General features: G+C 42.1%; 1 protein-coding gene across 5 annotated transcripts in view; it reads left to right on the plus strand.

Annotated features, from left to right (window-relative positions):
• Positions 1-3,847: 3,847 nt before the first annotated feature.
• KIDINS220 (kinase D interacting substrate 220) overlaps positions 3,848-16,495 on the plus strand; it is a 73,182-nt gene continuing 60,534 nt past the window's right edge. For 2 of the 5 annotated variants that reach the window (XM_035543133.2, XM_035543134.2), the window contains exons 1-4: positions 3,874-4,025; positions 10,695-10,842; positions 14,859-14,957; positions 16,307-16,405. In XM_035543133.2, the coding sequence (XP_035399026.1) occupies positions 10,735-10,842; positions 14,859-14,957; positions 16,307-16,405 (306 nt within the window). In that variant the 5' untranslated portion in view covers positions 3,874-4,025; positions 10,695-10,734. Of the gene's footprint in view, positions 4,026-10,112; positions 10,211-10,694; positions 10,843-14,797; positions 14,958-16,306; positions 16,406-16,495 lie in introns of those variants that run through there. The other 3 variants (XM_035543132.2, XM_050710035.1, XM_050710034.1) reach the window with 3 other exon arrangements.

Consider the following 16,495-nt stretch of genomic DNA (forward strand, 5'->3'; position numbering starts at 1 on the left):
ATCCTGGAACAAGCAGATATTTTCCTGTGCCTGTAATTGAACTTAATTCCATCTGAGTAACTTCCTGATAACATGCAGGATGTTTTAGTACAGAATGCAGAATTAGTTCTAGGGGAAGATATCTCCAACCTACTTAGTGAATTAGAAGTGGAGGCGAGTACGCTCAGTGGGGTTTGCCAGTACATCTTACAGTTCTTCCTAGGATGGTCGTATCTCATAGCAAAGAAATGTTTCTCCATGTGGGTTATTCACTATCTTTCCAAACTAAGTAAACGATAACAGTAAAAGGAATCTCCATTTTTATTCTAGTTATTCTGGTGTTACAAAAACCAACCAACCAACCAAACAAACAAACAAAAAAAACCACATTTAAATATGAATCAATCATGATATAAATAAAACACTCATATTTCACATAATTAAAGGGATGTTTTCGCAGTGAGTTCCCCATGGGATACCTAAGTTACTAGCTTGGTAATTAATAACGTATTTCATTGGGGGAGAATTCCTCGCCAGCTTTTCTTTTGTTTGAAACACCTTGGCCTTCATGTCAAATCTTGCTGGTTTGCTCTCAGTCTCCTACTTTATCATTTGGCTCATTACAAAATGAGTAATGTACTCTATCCCATGATAGCCTCTTCCCATATTAATGCTTTGGTCCAAAGACAAAAATATGCATGTTAAGTGGTCACGATTTTGATCAATTTAGGTTGAGGAAATCAGATGAAGGAAAGAAAACAGTTCAAGTATTGTAGTAATTATAATCAGTAGAATAATAAGCTCATTAATCATTAAAGTACAGTAATCATCTTTAATGTTTATTTGTATTGGGCAGATGTTGACATCTGATACAGCTGGGCAATTGTGTGCCTGAGACAAGCTTGTTTACTGTGACAGTTAAACTTTTCAGTTGTTAAAAAATTAAAAATCATACATGGATGAGAGAGGCAAATAAAAAGTTTTTAAATGCACTTGATGATTTTTTGGTGAGTCTTGATAAGTTTCATCCATGACTTTGGAGTATTATACATCAAAAGAGATCAGACTGGAGAACTGTGGCTGTGATAATGGAAAAAACTGTAAAAATAAGTGGGTAAGAGCACCTCCATACTTAGATGAGAAAAACCTGTTCCAGTGGGGAAGGAATTAAATACCTGCTTTTGATGAATTGACCTGCTGCTTTTATAAAGTCTCATTGTTTTCATGGTGCTCTTGGAGCTCTGGGTTTTCATACAACAGTTTTGTTCAGTTGTACTAATTATTTCATTGAGTCTCATGTGTTTCTAGGCTGTTAATTAACTGGTGAGCCTTACCTCAATCCCCAGCAAGTTGACCCCTGCTAATCTCAGAAGCCATTTTGAGGCATTTCAAAGTCAAGAAGGAGACTGGAAGTAATCAGCATGGATTCACCAAGGGGAAGTTGTGCTTGGCCAACCCAACAACTGTACGATGAAATGATTGGCTCGGTAGATGAGAGCAGTGGGTATTGTCTACCTGGACTTCGGTAAGACTTTTAGCACTGTCTCTCATAAGATCTTCACAGAGAAGCTCATGAAGTATGGGCTGCGTGGGCAGTGAGGTGGATCGAAAACTGACTGAACAGCCAGGCCCAGGGTGTGGTGATTAGCGGCACGTAGACTAGTTGGAGGCCCGTAACTAGTGGTGTACCTTGGGGCGAATACTGGGTCCAGTTCTGTTCAACACCTTCATTAATGATCTGGACAGGGTGCACCTTCAGCAAGTTTGCAGATGACACAAAACCGGGAGGAGTGGCTCATGCCATCCAGAGGGACCTCGACAGGCTGGAGGAATGGGCTGGCAGGAACCTCATGAAATTTGACAAGGAGAAATGCAAGGTCCTACACCTGGGGAGGAACAACCCCAGGCACCAGCACATGCTGGGTGCTACCCAGCTGGAAATCAATCTCAGAAAAGGACCCAAGGGTCCCGGTGGACACCAAGTTCTTTGTGCCCATGCCACGAGGAAGGCTGATGGTATCTTTGGCTGCATTAGGCAAAACATTGCCAGCAGGCTGAGGGAGGTGACCCTTCCCCTCTATTCAGTACTGGTGAGGCCACCCCTGAAATACTGAGTTCAATGAAGGGCCGCTAAGATAACGAAGGGACTGTGGCATCTGTCCTGGGAGTAAAGGCTGAGAGAGCTGGGGCTGTTTAGCCTGGAGAAGAGAAAGCTCGGAATGGATCTAGATGATCTTCAGAGGTCCCTCCCAACCTCGGCCATTCTATGATTCTGTGATCTCATCAGCGTGTAAAAATACCTGAAGGGAGTGTGCAAAGAGGATGGAGCCTGGCTCCTTTCAGTGGTGCCCAGTGCCTGGACAAGAGGTAATGGACACAACTGAAACATGGGAGGTGGCATCTGAGCACTGGGAAGTGTTTTTTTGTTTGTTTTTTATTGTGTGTTTGACAGGGCACTGGGATAGGTTGCCCAGAGAGGCGGTGGGGTCTCTTCCTTGGAGACCTTCAGAAGCTGCCTGGGTGTGGTGCTGGGCACCCTGCTCTGGGTGGCCCTGCTGGAGTAGGGGTTGGACCAGATGCCCTCCAGAGGTCCCTGCTAACCTCTACCATTCTGTGTTTCTGTGAAATCCTGTAGAAGATGAATAGTAGGAAGGAGAAAAGATACTTTCTTGGCATAAGATTAGGTTAGATTGTGCACTGTACTGCAGCAGTTTAGAAACTTCAGCATTTATTACCCTTTTAAAGAGCATCATCAAATATTTCTACGCTTTACAGACTGTGGAAAAATACTACTCCAAGTTGTTAAGTGTCACTGAAACTACATTTGTGATGTGACAAAAGTATTTGCAATAACCATTAAAAGATTATTCATACATTTCATTTTATACATATTCATTTAAAAAAAAAATATGAGAAGTGGAGTGCTCTGTGTGAAATCCTAATTGTACTAGATTCCAGCTTCAACCCTTCCATGGGACCACGTTTCATTCTCAGCGTGAATTAATCACTGATGGGAAAATGTTCCTAATGTAAGGGTAGGGTACGAGAGGAAGAGCACAAGACAGTGTTTTGCAGTTCCTCAGATGAGATCAGACGGCACGAGCGTGTCAGGAGTTGGACCAGTCCACAGTGGGACAGCTTTGGGACTGCAACAGTGAGAAGGGAAGAAGGTGAAGCACAGAAAACTGCCTTCCCTGCCAGCATGTGCAGGTAGGTCCCTGCATGACCAACTTGTAGCCAGTTTGTAGAATACAGCTCATTTACTGATGGGTGGAAAAGCTAAGGTAATAGAGTGATGATACGTGATGATGTCATAAAGTTAGACACATACATATATATATTTGTATGAACTCTGAAAACCAGCAGTATTTTGAAAATATTTGAAAACCCGTCGATCCGCGGAGGCTGACAGAAGGAGTCCCAGCGGACAAACACTTTCTTTTATTAACATTTGATGGCAGCACGCCGGGGTGTGGTTCCTCCCGGTGCTCGCCGTGCTCCCCGTCAGCCCGGCGGCCGCACCTCGCCTCGCCGTGAGCCCCAAGCCTCTCATTTGTCCCGGAGGGCCCCGAGGCGAAGCCACCGGCCCGGGCAGGACCTCCTCTGCCCGCCGCCACCTCAGCCGCGGCCGGCGGCCGTGCCGGGGCGCCGCGGAGCGCCGTGACTCACGGCCGTGAGGGCTCCCGGGCAGGCTTTTTCGAGTCCCCGTTATTACCCGCTCGCAACCGCTTATTAAAGCAGCGGCGGCGGCCCCGCGGGCTTCTTCAACCCGAGGAGGCTCCAGCCACCCCCGGGACACGAGGCGGGGGGCAGGCGGACTCCTCCCCGGCTCTGTGGAGCCCATTCTGGGGTGGCGGAACACTCCCCGGGGCGGCGGCGCCCGCCCCCATGACGCGCCCGCCCGGCAGCGGGGCAGGGAGGCAGAGGGAGGTAAAATGGCGGCCGCGGCCGCTGCCCGGGGGAAGTGAGCGGCGTCGGGCGGCCACAGCCTCCCCGTCAGGCTCCGGGGAGCCGCCCGCGAGGGGCCGAGTCCCGCCGGCTTTGGGGTGAGCGGTGGCCGTAGGGGGACAGGGGAAGGGTGAGGAGGTGTGGGGGAACGCCGCCCAACAAAGGGCGCTGCGCTGCGGGGCCCCGCGGCGTCACCGCTGGGGAAAGGGGAACCGGGGGGTGCGAGCATCGCCCCCCAGCCCGGTGCCGAGCCCCCGGGGGACTCAAAGTGGCCTCGGTGTGCCTCGGGCCGGGCCTCGTTACCTTCGCTTTTCTCCTTGGCGTGTTGTGGGGGGGAACCGGGCATGGCTGTGGGGGTAAGCGGGGCCGCGGGTTGCCCCTCCGTGGCTTTAGGCTGGGGGCTGCTGAGGGGTAAGGTAGCGGAGGGGCAAATCCTCAAATTGTGGGGTTAATCGCCGACACCTTCCCCCTCTCCAAATAATAAAGGGGTGGAAAGATGCAAGGAGTGGGGTTTTCTTTTGTTATTGTTTTTTGTTTGTTTTGTTTTAAGTCGGGTTAGAACGCATAAGTAAACCCACCACGTATTTGCTTGACGTTTACTCTCTGTTCTGCAACTGGTTATTTAAAACAACTCCTTTATTAAGAAACATAAATCTAATCAAAATCGTGTGTGACTACTGCTTCTGGAACACGGCCATATTCCTTTTGAAGTGTTTGTAGCAGAAAGACCTCCATTTCTTGAAGTGGAAGTTAGGTTTTTGTTGTAGGAGGCTGGGTCTAATGAAGCCTTGATCGCATAAGGAGAAATATCCTGGCTTTGTAAGGTGGAGTGAGATGGTGTTGTGGGCTTTCTTGCTGCACTTGTGTGTGTTTTGTATGAATTTTGACAGTTTGGTTTATATTGGTTGATATAATTCCTTTTGAAAAGCTCAGTATTGATATGCATTTCTGTTTACTTTCTTTTATTTGAAGTATTTAAAACCTGAAATGGTGTTTAGTAGGATTGAGCATTTTGTATTTTGTACAGCCATTGAATTATTTTCTAAAATTCAGATGGGCTTAGCAATACCTTATAGTTCATTGACCGTATTCAAATTCTGTCTTAAAGGTAGAGTGATTTCTCTGACAAGGCGTAAATCACCACTGTCAGGTACTGCATGAAACCTCTCTTTTTAGCTGATGATTTTAATGAGGATAGAACATAGACGTATCTCATAGTTGCTATCCAATGACAACGATCTCTTTTTGTCTTAATACATCCTGTGATTCTACGATTCTGCTACATCTTGGCATCTTTCCGGTCTTCTGGATGTAATCCCCAGTCTTGTTTCTCTTAAAAATAATAATAAAAAAAATCCTGTCACTGCAGTATTTGGAATTGGCAGTTGCCTTGAGTGCATAAGATGAAAGAGATTGGATGTAATGTCTTGCTTATTTCCAGTTTCCCATATCTTTTACTCTTTACTATAATAATGATTAGAGCCCTAGGGGCCTCCTTTTGTGCAAACCTCATCTGGTTCTGTTTGTTACAGGTTTCAGATTAATCATGTCCCCATCTTTAGTTCTCTTTTTGGCTCTCAATGTTTTCTAATTTTACTTTTTGTTCTTTGATATAAAGCAACAAAAAGTGTGGTAATCTATTAAAACATTTCTTGTTCGGCTAGCATGAGTGTGGATAGGAGAGGTAGAGTAAATGTTCCCGGATAACAAGGAAAAGCTGAAAATCATCATGAGGTCATCAGTCATACGGGAACTTCAGGCACTGGAGAAGTGGGGTAGGTAGGGTTTCCATTACTGATGAAAACTTAGGATTTGTTGTTTCTTTCTTCCTCAGAGTACCAGAAGGTATTGTGTTCAAAACACATTTCAGCTGTTTCAGAAATCCGGTATTTCAGCAGAATCCTGGTTGTCTTAGTCCCTGTAGAAAAAGTAATTAAAAATACTTACCATTTCATGTGATGCCTGACTTGTTACCTGTTCTAATGTTTATGAAATATGCACAGTAGGTATTGAAGGAGTTGTTAAAGATAGGCAGTGCTTGTATCAGCAAGGTTCCCCGCAGGGTGAGCAAAGACCATGTTCCCGTTCTTGTTTTACGTAGTTCTATGCCACTGCAAAATACAAATTTTCATTAATCTTTCAGAACAAATTTTATATATGCAATTTTTCTGTATTCCGTTTTCCTTTAAATTCTAATTTGGCAGAATGGCATTTCCAGCTCTCCAGGGCGAGATTCCCCATAATTCCAAGCCTGATTTCTGCACATCAAGATTTCAGCAGCACCAGTTATTTCTTTTACAGTTACCTGAGAGATCTGTTGCAGCACTGCATGTTGGGGTAGCTTTAATATCAGGAATAAAAGGAAACATCTTAAAAAGAATGTGACGATCTTTTTTTTTTTTTTTTTTTCATGAAGTGTGCATTTTATGTAAGTCACTATGATCCTTGCCTATTGTAAACAAAGAGTCTCCTCAATAATGTTAATGTTTGAACTTGGTGGTCATAGCTCACAAAATAACCAAAAATTATGGGAGAGAGCTATGAAAAAGATGGTGGTATTTCAAAAGTTTAGTGTGTAGTAATATTAATCCTTTCAATGCAGGTAGAAGCTGATACAAAATACTGAGAGTACGTAAAAATCTACAGGTTAGAATGATCAGGACCTCTGCTGTCAGTATTGTTGCAGTTGAGAGACTAAAGTTTAGTAAATCAGCAAATTTTTGCAGTCTTTCCAAAACGGTGATAACATCTGCTTTAGCTCAGGATGGGAGAGCCAGTTAATGAAGCACAAAAACAGGTTAATCCTTGTGCAAATGTTACCTTCACCTGAGCGTTTGTGCGCTTAGCGTGTCTTTTCCTTGCTCCTGGTGTGTTCTTAGTCGTACAAAGTACCAGGCTTTGCTGCCTAAGCGTGTTTTTTGAAATTTCCAGGCTTATAAGTTAGGATGGTGAATGAAGAGGAGGTTCATCAGCTGGAAATTGGTTTGGTTCTGCATGGGTGTGTGTGGGGGAAATAAACAGAACTAATCTTGATGGGAAAGGGGATCAACTACCAAACAGGTTTCCTGATTTTGATGATGGAAGCAGGGGTATAGGTTGTAGAAAATACTTGTGCTGTGTCAAAAGAAGAAAGTAAATATTTTTAATAGAGCAATTTATCACTGTACATACTGGATGCTCTTGGACAGTATTGTTTTTGCACTAGAATTACCGAGCTTGGCAGGGGTTAAGATCTCATTTGGTATAGGAAGTGCTGTTGAGGTGTGGAGTGGTGGTGGGGTGTTTATTTTATATTTTGAAATGGGTAGGAATGCATGCATGCTTCGTGAGCTTTTACATTTGAGGGGCTGGGATGAATTTAACTTTCCTGTCTAGGGACAGTACCTCAGTCTTGATTCAAAGCATTTCCAATAATTTAAAAGAAACCTTCAGCATGGGAGGAAATCACATCGTGATGTCTAGCACCCCTGCAGACTTTGAGCACTGCACATAATTTTCATAACAGTAAAAACAAACATATTTAATAATAGGGTGGACAGTGATTGTGCTCAGCTGATGGGGAGTTGGTGTAAAATACCATGAACAAACTTCAGCACAAGTTCAGGCATGTTTATTGTTGAAGAAAAACGAATGTGAAACATCTGAATATCTTAACACTAACCTCTTCTATATGTGTGTGTGTGTATATATGTGTGTGCGTTTCTTTTGTGTTTTTTTTTGTTTTTGTTTAGTTTGCTTTAGCGATGAGAAGAATGCTAACCCATATATTCGGCTGACGAAGCCAGGTTGTGTGCTGACTTGCTAGATAGTGCTTTCCTAGAGCCTCGTGGTGATCTTGATCTTCTGGACACTGAAAATCTTGCCTGAAAAGTGTCAAGTGAAAGCATGAGGATGTGGAACTCAGGGTTTTAATATTTCATTTTTGCTGTTCTTGTCTTTAGAAAGTAGACCATTATTAGCTCGAAGAAGGGACTATTTTGTGACAATGAAGCATAAGTGACAGACTGTCAGTATCATCCTTGGAGATGGTTCACCCGAAAAAGACTTTGACTATTTAAAAGTAGTATTAACAGAGCGTTTGCAAATGCAGCTCTGGATGTGCTTTAGCACGAGCTGCTTTGCTGTCAGTCAGAGGCTTAAGGTGCACCTAAGGATTCAGACCTGCATTAGAGCAGAAGCTGTGCAGTTTTGATAACCAAGAAATCAAGTGATGATTTCTGGAGCCGTGTGCTTATCTATGGTGCCTTTTCCTCTCTGAAACGTGGCGGTAAGGAACATAAAGAAGAGAACTTGCCTTTGAGGAGCAAGGGCTGCTGAATACCCTTTTCCTTTGCCAGTAAACTTTAAGCTGGTGTGAAAACATCTGATCGCAACTGCACGGTAAAATATGCTTGGTAAGAGACTGTAATCATGTTTTGCTGATGTTTTTAAGTGTATTTTTCCGTTTACTATTTGGTGGGGAAGGTAGCATGAGAGCCAAGGCACAGCTACAGGAGGGAAGCCGGGAAGCTGCACGGGGAAATTGGCGCGTGTCTGTGCCAGCCCTGCAGCTAGTGGCAAGTTGCATGTCATGATTTTCCATCAGAATATGTTATTAAAACATAAAAAGACAAAGATGGAAGACACTCAGGTGCCCCAGTGTGAACATCAAGTGTCATTTTGGTTGCCCAAGAGAGACGTCTGGGTAGGGCTGGAGGGGAGCAGCAGGTCACGAGGAGGCACGCTCTTCTGGAATGGCAGCCGGGTGCCAGGCAAGATGCTGACTTTTCTGCTATTTTGGTATCTAAAATGACAGTAAGTGCCCATGTGTGGGCACTGAATCACTCGGATCACTCCAGTTCTTTTCAGCCAGTTGTTTTTGTTGTGGTTTGTTGTGTGTTTTTTTGTTTTGTTTTGTTTCTCTTTAAGTTAGCAGCCTCTCAGTTAGCACTTGCTCCTCCTACCAAAACAAACACCCAAAAAACCAAACCCAAACCAATTATATGATGCCACCATTGTACTGTTTATCCCCCTTTGTGTGATGGTACTGAACTGTTTGGTAACAGGGCATACTGTCTGTGCTTGTAGTTTGTCTCTCTTGGGGCAGAGGCAGGCTGTTTGTGCAGGGCCTCGTAAAATTGTTGCTGGGCTTTGTGTGCCAGATCTGGACTTCTTTGGAACATTTTTTAGGTTTGGGTTTAAAATAATGCCTGAACCATGCAATTTATTTTTATTTTTATTTTTTTAATTGCAGCCTGGGTTATAAACCCAAGTTTAACGGTGTGATTCACAGGCCCTCCTTTCCCTCTCTCCTCTCTCTGGTGTTCCTCTGCTTCCATCCCTACGACTTACACATTTCAGAGCTTCCTCTGGCACTGAACCTTTGTGTATCCCTCCAGTCCATCTCCACGCACCCAGAGCTGCTGTCATTTTAACTGAGCCCGTTGGCGGCTTTGCTGGCATTTTTCTGAACCGGGCGTTTCTGTGTCAAAGTCCTCTGACGGCTGTGGTGCTGCGGGCGAGCTCAGGTTGTGTTTAATATGTCCTGACAGCGGCGTGCCTTTGTCTATATATAACTCGACTGCTGCAGGAGGAAGGATGGCGTGATAGTGTTACAGTCTAAGCAATTTAAACTGGAGTTAATTACTTAATTCAGATTTAGAGATTTATATCAACTTCTCTGCTCTAAACTTAGGGAAATTCCTGCTAGCTGCTTCTTGTCTTTTTTTTTTTTTTGGCTCGTGTTCCTCTTCAGTTGGGAGTGTAGGAAAATTTGCTAGCTGCTTTTATGTGAAAATAGAAGTTAAAGAATTTGCCTGGGAAAGCCACGGGGTTTTGGCTTCTGCCTGGTGGAGAATAACCTAACCAGTAGGCTTCAGCTAACACCAGCCTTGAGTTTTTCTTCTATTCTTACAGTGCTTTATGCAAGAAAAAGCCACAGAGTGCAAACATGTCATCTGTGGGTGAGGAGAAAGGTGGGGGGGTCCATGGAGTCCTGCGTTTAGCCCTACAGTGTGTTCTGTACCAGTGAAACTTAACTGAGATGCAAAATGAATAAAATAAACTTCTGGAGCTGTGGGTGTCCATGTGGTGCAGTGGTGCTGCTGGTTCTTTCAACTTCCTAGCTCACAGCTTCGTAAGAAGTCTTATTGTTCCTAATGTTCTGTCTCAACCAAGAGCAATCTCCCATGTCTTACCTACTAAAGGTCAAAAGAAGGATACAAGCAGTCAACAGAAGCTATGCTGAGTTTGAGCAGTAAGCTAACAACGTGCCATCCCATGCAGGCATGGCTGGATAAAGTAGGTGATAACTCGTGTAATAAATGGTGTTCCTCAAAGTTCTCTGTGGCTGTAATTTAGATATTTGCACTGCGTTTCATCGTGTTGAATGGTCTTGATGTTCTGCTTCTCTACGTGAAGGATAAGGGTTGTGTTCTAAACAACTGGCATAAACAACTTGTACACGTCTCTAGGGTATACAGGTATTCCCCTAATGTTGTACATGCAGAAAAAAAATATGCAAATGAAAGGCTGCTATGCAATCTGCTCGAAATAGATAATTAGTCAATACCTTTAAAATAGAATACTTTTTGTAACTAAGAACACAACTCACTTGAAATGTAGTGTAGGTTTAATGTCCAGAGCGTTTTGTTGGGGAGAATGGTGGGGCTTTGCAGCCAGCTGCTGACGTATTGGCACATACAATTTGTTCTTTCTAATATTAAAATTGACTCTCATAGGGACTTTATACTTCAGTTATGTCTTTTTTCTTCTTTTCTGGAATACAGGTAAGCTTTGTTATAGAAGCATTTCAAATACTCTGCGAAGATGGCAAGCCTGATGAGTCAGAGTCTGTTGACCTACGTAGAAGAAGGAAATGTTCCTGCTCTGAAAGCACTTCTCGAGAAGTGCAGAGATGTAGATGAGAGAAATGAGGTAAGATGGTTTTTGTGGAGGTCAGTTTCGTATTTTTGCTCTTTAGTTGTGGAACGAATAGTCAGTGAAATTGCACTAGTTATTTAATATACACATTTCAGTTTTATTTTCTACTGTTTCCTTACTTTTGCACAGACTGAGCATGCAGTATTCAATGCAAGCACTCTAGTATCCTTCATTCCAATTGTTTTTTGAGTGTTCTGAGCTGGAAAGTGCAGATCCATCCTTTCTTTGTGTATGGAGATTGTATCTGTATTTCTGCAGCTGGGAATTGCTTCTTAGTTCACAGATCCAGTTGTGTGCGTTCTCTTTCCCTGTCCATTTTGGATGAAACCTGGGATGATAACCCCTACATCCTGGTTTCCAGGCAAGAAAAGCTTTGTTATACAATCCAAATAGGAGCATATTTTGGAATTTAATCTGAACAGATGCTCATCTGGATGAAAAGATACCAATCCAGAAGGTAAGTCTAGGTTATAACCAGGAAGATTAAATGACTTTACCTGGATTACACAGGAAGCCTTGATGGACGGTAAGAGGTTGAAATGTGGATTACTTTGGATCTTGGGATGGTGTGATAATTGTTAGTTGCTGCTTTGCCGTTTCATTTAGTCTTATTTGAGCACATCACCATTAGCAACTTAATTTCATTATACTTCATTAAGGCTTCCAGGGAGTTCTTTGGGAGGTCTGGCTCACACAAATATTTGTTGCCAGTGATTGTTTCCATTGTTTTATGTGATGTTTACAATTCAGGTTATCTTGTTGAACTGTTACGTTTTTTGTGTGCATTTTAAAAACAAGCTTAGATGATAGGACTAACACGTTTCATCTTCTTTAGTAGACTTTCTGGTTTGTTAGCGTCTGGACTTGTATTATCAATGCTTATTTCAGTTCTGATTTCTTAAATGGTTTTGTGCACCTGGAAACCTTCCAACTTAGGTAGCATCTTCAGAGAATCAAAGATCCGTAGAAAAACCCAGGGCAGAAGGGACCTGTGGAGGATTCAGCCTCCTAATTGCAGGGCTAACTTCATAGTTGGATCATGGTGCTCAGGGATTTAGCAAAGCAGAATTCGGAAATCTTCGAGGGTGGAGATCCTGCAGCCCCTCAGGACAATGCTGCAGCGCTTAACCAGTCTTTGTTTAAAAATGTTTTCCATGTGTGTTATTAGGGTATCATTTGCTGCTGCGTCTTGTGACTGTTGCTTCTTGTCTTTTTTTTCTTCTCTCTCCCTCCCTCAAATCCCTGCATTTACCTTTGTTGAACTGCAGGAGGGTTGTCAGCCTGTTTTTCCAGCCTATTGCATACCCTGGGAATGGCATCCCGGCCCGCTGGGGTATGCACCACATACGTAGTGTGGGGGGCAGCCTGTGAGCTTGCTGAGGGCACATCCTGTTTCCTGGCTCTGAGCCTTGATGAAGATGCTACGATGTTAGCCCCACGTGAAACAGTCTCAGCCAGATACCCATAGCCTGGCATTCCAGGCAGTTTTTTCCTTGTCTTGTAGTGTACGGCAGGCTGGCTTTCCAATCCTCTTTTATTTTTTAAAACCTGCATAAGATGAAAAAGAATATTTTGGAGTGGAAATTTTCAAATGGGATGTACTAGTCAAAACCAAACTATCCTATAAATGTGAAAACTACGTACAGAATTTAGCCTTTCTATAGTTACTAGCTCTGATTTCACTCAAGACAGTTTTCATTCATTGTCAGCACGTTCATTCATGCTGTGTGTGTGCATGTGCTGAAGCATTTGAGATGGGAAAATTCTAAAATTTCAGACTATACACAGCATGCCAGGTGATGAGGCTTATGTATGTCTGAAAAGGAGAATGACCTCTTTCCTCTGACGGTAATTCTTTCCAGCAGCATGGCTGAAATGAGACCAGATAGTCTGTGTTGGCTTTATCAACAGTGCCACTGCCTTCACCTTCTCTTTTAATTTTTTCCCTTAGTGATGGCACTAAATACACTCCTGGGTTTCAGTAAGTGCCTTTTTTTTTTTTTGAACAGAAATCACTTCCACGATATTTTTTTTTTCAGTCTTCTGTTGTCATTGCATTGAAAAAGGTGATTTCTGGACACGTGTATGGTTTGCATCAGTTTTAAACCCATGAGGAAGGTGTGTGTCTGGAGGGGGAAGGGTGCACTGCTTGTATGTATCGATAATAGGACTTTATTTAAAGGTTAGCTCTTCATTGAAATTCAATTGCATTAAGTGCAATTCTGTTTCTAGTTTTAGACTTGCCAAGGCCACTTTTTCTTGGGTACGAACGAAATAGTGAAGCAGGAATGCCAGCCCCAGGGGAACGTGTCTAAAGAGATAGCTGGTGAGCCAAGGCTTGCCAAGTGCCAGGACCTCCCAGACTGCAATGACTTGGCTGATGGTGGGATTACCCACGTTGCCACCAACCTTGAGCATCTTGCCTGTATTTGTCAGGAGAAACTCGGATGTTCCAGTCAATTTGTGCACGGATGGTTTTGTTGGATTGATGTCAGCCATTTCAGTTAAGCGCAGCAAGTCTCAGTCTCCCTTCCCCATGTGTCCTTTCCCTGTGTGCTGTCTCCTGAACCAGTGAACCAGTTACCCTGATTACTTAACAGCTGGTGGTAGATGCTTGTCCTGTGTAATGTACTTTAATCCTGACAATCTGCAGTTTTCTTTAAGGTGTCTTTCCTTCTACTCTTTTGGTCTCGATACTTAACTACGTTCTGAGCCTTCAACGCAGACTTGAAGCTCATCTCATGTATTTATTTATTTTTGAGTACTTATACTTTATTTTTTTGATGACCAGACCTAAATACCACTGTTTGTTTTTACTAAATGTATTTTAGAACCTAAAAGCTAAGGTATCCTTTTGAACGCATGCAACAACATAAACTTTTATAAAACTTTGCTTTCTCCCTTTAAACAATTGCATTGCTGGCTACCAGCTTATATTGTGAGTAATGCTGATGGTTAGCCATGTCCTGGGGAAGATTCTGTGAAAACCAATTAGAAAATAGCTGATGGCCCAGAATGCTTTTTTCTTTTTTCTTTTTAATTCTATCAATGAAGTTTAGTGAACTTTGTTCTGGTTCTGCTTTGACACTTTTTATTCTTTTCAGGGAAACTGCTGATAAATAACTCCTGAAGTGTAGTGTTTGCATTATTTATCAAATGCTTTTAGTAGACTAGATAATACTGAGTTTTTTATATGGTACAGAGGAAAAGATAAAGGGGAGGTCAGCAAAGACTGTCGATTTATTGAACTTGTTAAGATGAAGAGTTTTACTGTAAAATTCAGTAAAACTTAGCTTTTATCATGCAGAACAATTGTATCTGAAGGCTTTCTGTTTGTGGATAATTCTGAAGAGAAGTTCTCTGATGCAAAATAGGATGATGAAGGGTGATGGATTGTAACTGGCTTTTGAAAGATCCTTCAAGGCCAATAAACCAGCTTTTGTATCTTCTATCTTCCCTGAGATGAGGCTGCTTGTTAAGAACCTGTGTTGCACAGGAGTTGAGTGGTTTCTGTATTTGGTATACTACCAAAAAATATCTTTTTGCTATGTAACTTGACTATTTTTTCCTAGACTTCAGCAAGAAATCTCATTGTTACTCTGAATCAGTGTGGATGTTTATAATGTCTGTTCTGATTCCTAGGCTAGTCGTACTTATTTGTTTTTAAATAATGGGATTGAATTACTTCAAGATGTCAAAATGTAACAGGCAGTGTTAGAGACACTGAAAATATTTTTAACCCTGTAACTTTTTGATAGCCATTTTTAATGTCTGAAATGTGTGGGTGTTTTTTTGATCTGTTATGGGACAGGATGATTTTAATTGTATTTTAATTGCAAGTTTACTGTTTAGTTTGTAAAAACAATCCTTTTCACCGCTTCTCATTGACAATTAAAACCTGGAAACTAAACTTAATGTTCCTTTGTAATTTTTGGTCATTTATTTTTAGTGTATGTGCACAATTTGCATCGCTTCCCAATGAACTCCTTTTGCTGTCGCTTGAATTTCAGAATGGCCAGACTCCCCTTATGTTGGCTGCCGAGCAAGGCAATTTAGAAATTGTCCAGGAGCTTCTCAAGAAGGGAGCAAATTGCAACTTGGAAGATGCGGTAAGTATTAGCACTCTGTTAAAGTACCTAACAACAGAGGAAGAAGAAATTTCAAGTCAGGGAAAGGAAAGGTGTTTAGATGGGAGTTCAGGGGACAGGGAAGAAGAGACAATGGAAGATGATGACATATAAGAGAAATTTAATCCAGAATTGCCTCTCTCTGTCTTCCCGAGATTAGACTCCTTGTAAAGAAAAGGTATATGTAAGATTCTTTAAATATCTGAGAGTCTCTGCTGAATGCTGCTGCTATTTTTTTGTGGGAAGTTAACACTAGGAAGGAATGGTAATGGTATTAGCAGTCCTTGAGATAAAAGTATAGGCAGAATAGAGAAAAACTGTATCAACAGGGAGGCCCAAATGATTTTGCTTCTGGCAGTAGCGATGTGGTATGTCAGGGTTGGTTTTATTTGCTTTTGGTGTTTCTCAGTAAGTATCGAGGGAGAATTTCAGTTAAAGGACTATTTCAGGTGAGAATCAGAACAGAGACAAATAGAGAAGGGTGTCAAATTTATGAATCATCTTTCTGCCCTCAAAGAGGATGACTGTAGGTGAGAGATGTCCAGAAAGGGTGAAGAGGACAGAAGTGTTGAACCGTTTTGAAAGATGTATATATTTCTAAGAAGATTGATAAACAGAAAAAGAATGTTGTTTGTTTTGAAACTAGGTAATTTATTTCTCCTGCACATAGTTTAATTGCAGCAGCATAGACATCCAGGAAAGATCTGGTATAAAACCTGTCATTTGAGAACAAAAAGGAGACAGTGAATGCCAAGCATTTTTTGGAGACTTTTTTGTCTTCTGTAAATGATACAGTTCATATACTTAGAGAAAGAATAGTTACCATATAAACTGTTGCTGCAGTTATATATACATAGCTCATAAAAAAACAGTCCACACCTGCACCTGGTTTGAGCAGTATATGGAAGGTGAGTGTAATGCAAGAAGAAATTTATCGCAGGCTTCTGGACCTGTAACAATGGAAATAAGTCTGACCCTCCTGAAGTGATCATAAATCCAAGAAGCAGGGCTCTGACCCAAACTCCTCTGTGTATTAGCCCCTTCAGTGCTGTCACCTATTGTATGTGGAGACAGACCACCACCATTTTCTGTGGTCTTAGTCGCTGTCTAGTGATGGTTACTGTGAAAGAGAAGAGAGAATTTGCAGTAGCTGCTGGTCTGTATTTTCAGGTGTAAACTGTCAAGTTGCCTATGAGCTTTCTTTTTGTATTTTTTTTTTAAAGTATAATTCTTAAGGAGTTGTGGATTTCCTGTCATGCAAATTTACACTTGAAAAACAAAGTGATTGAACTGAAATATTGAATGTCATTTAAAACTCTTCATTTTTTTAGGATAACTGGACAGCTCTTATTTCAGCAGCTAAAGAAGGACATGCAGCTATTGTAGCAGAACTACTCAATTATAATGTCAATTTGGAGCATCGAGATCTGGTATGTGTTGTCTTAGTGTAAAAATAATTCTCCATATTTTTAGTGAGAAGAACAATTTAGTGAGTTAGCAACTTTCAGTTCTGTAAAAAC

The sequence above is a fragment of the Cygnus atratus genome, chromosome 3 (genome assembly GCF_013377495.2).
Source record: "Cygnus atratus isolate AKBS03 ecotype Queensland, Australia chromosome 3, CAtr_DNAZoo_HiC_assembly, whole genome shotgun sequence".
NCBI lineage: Eukaryota > Metazoa > Chordata > Aves > Anseriformes > Anatidae > Cygnus > Cygnus atratus.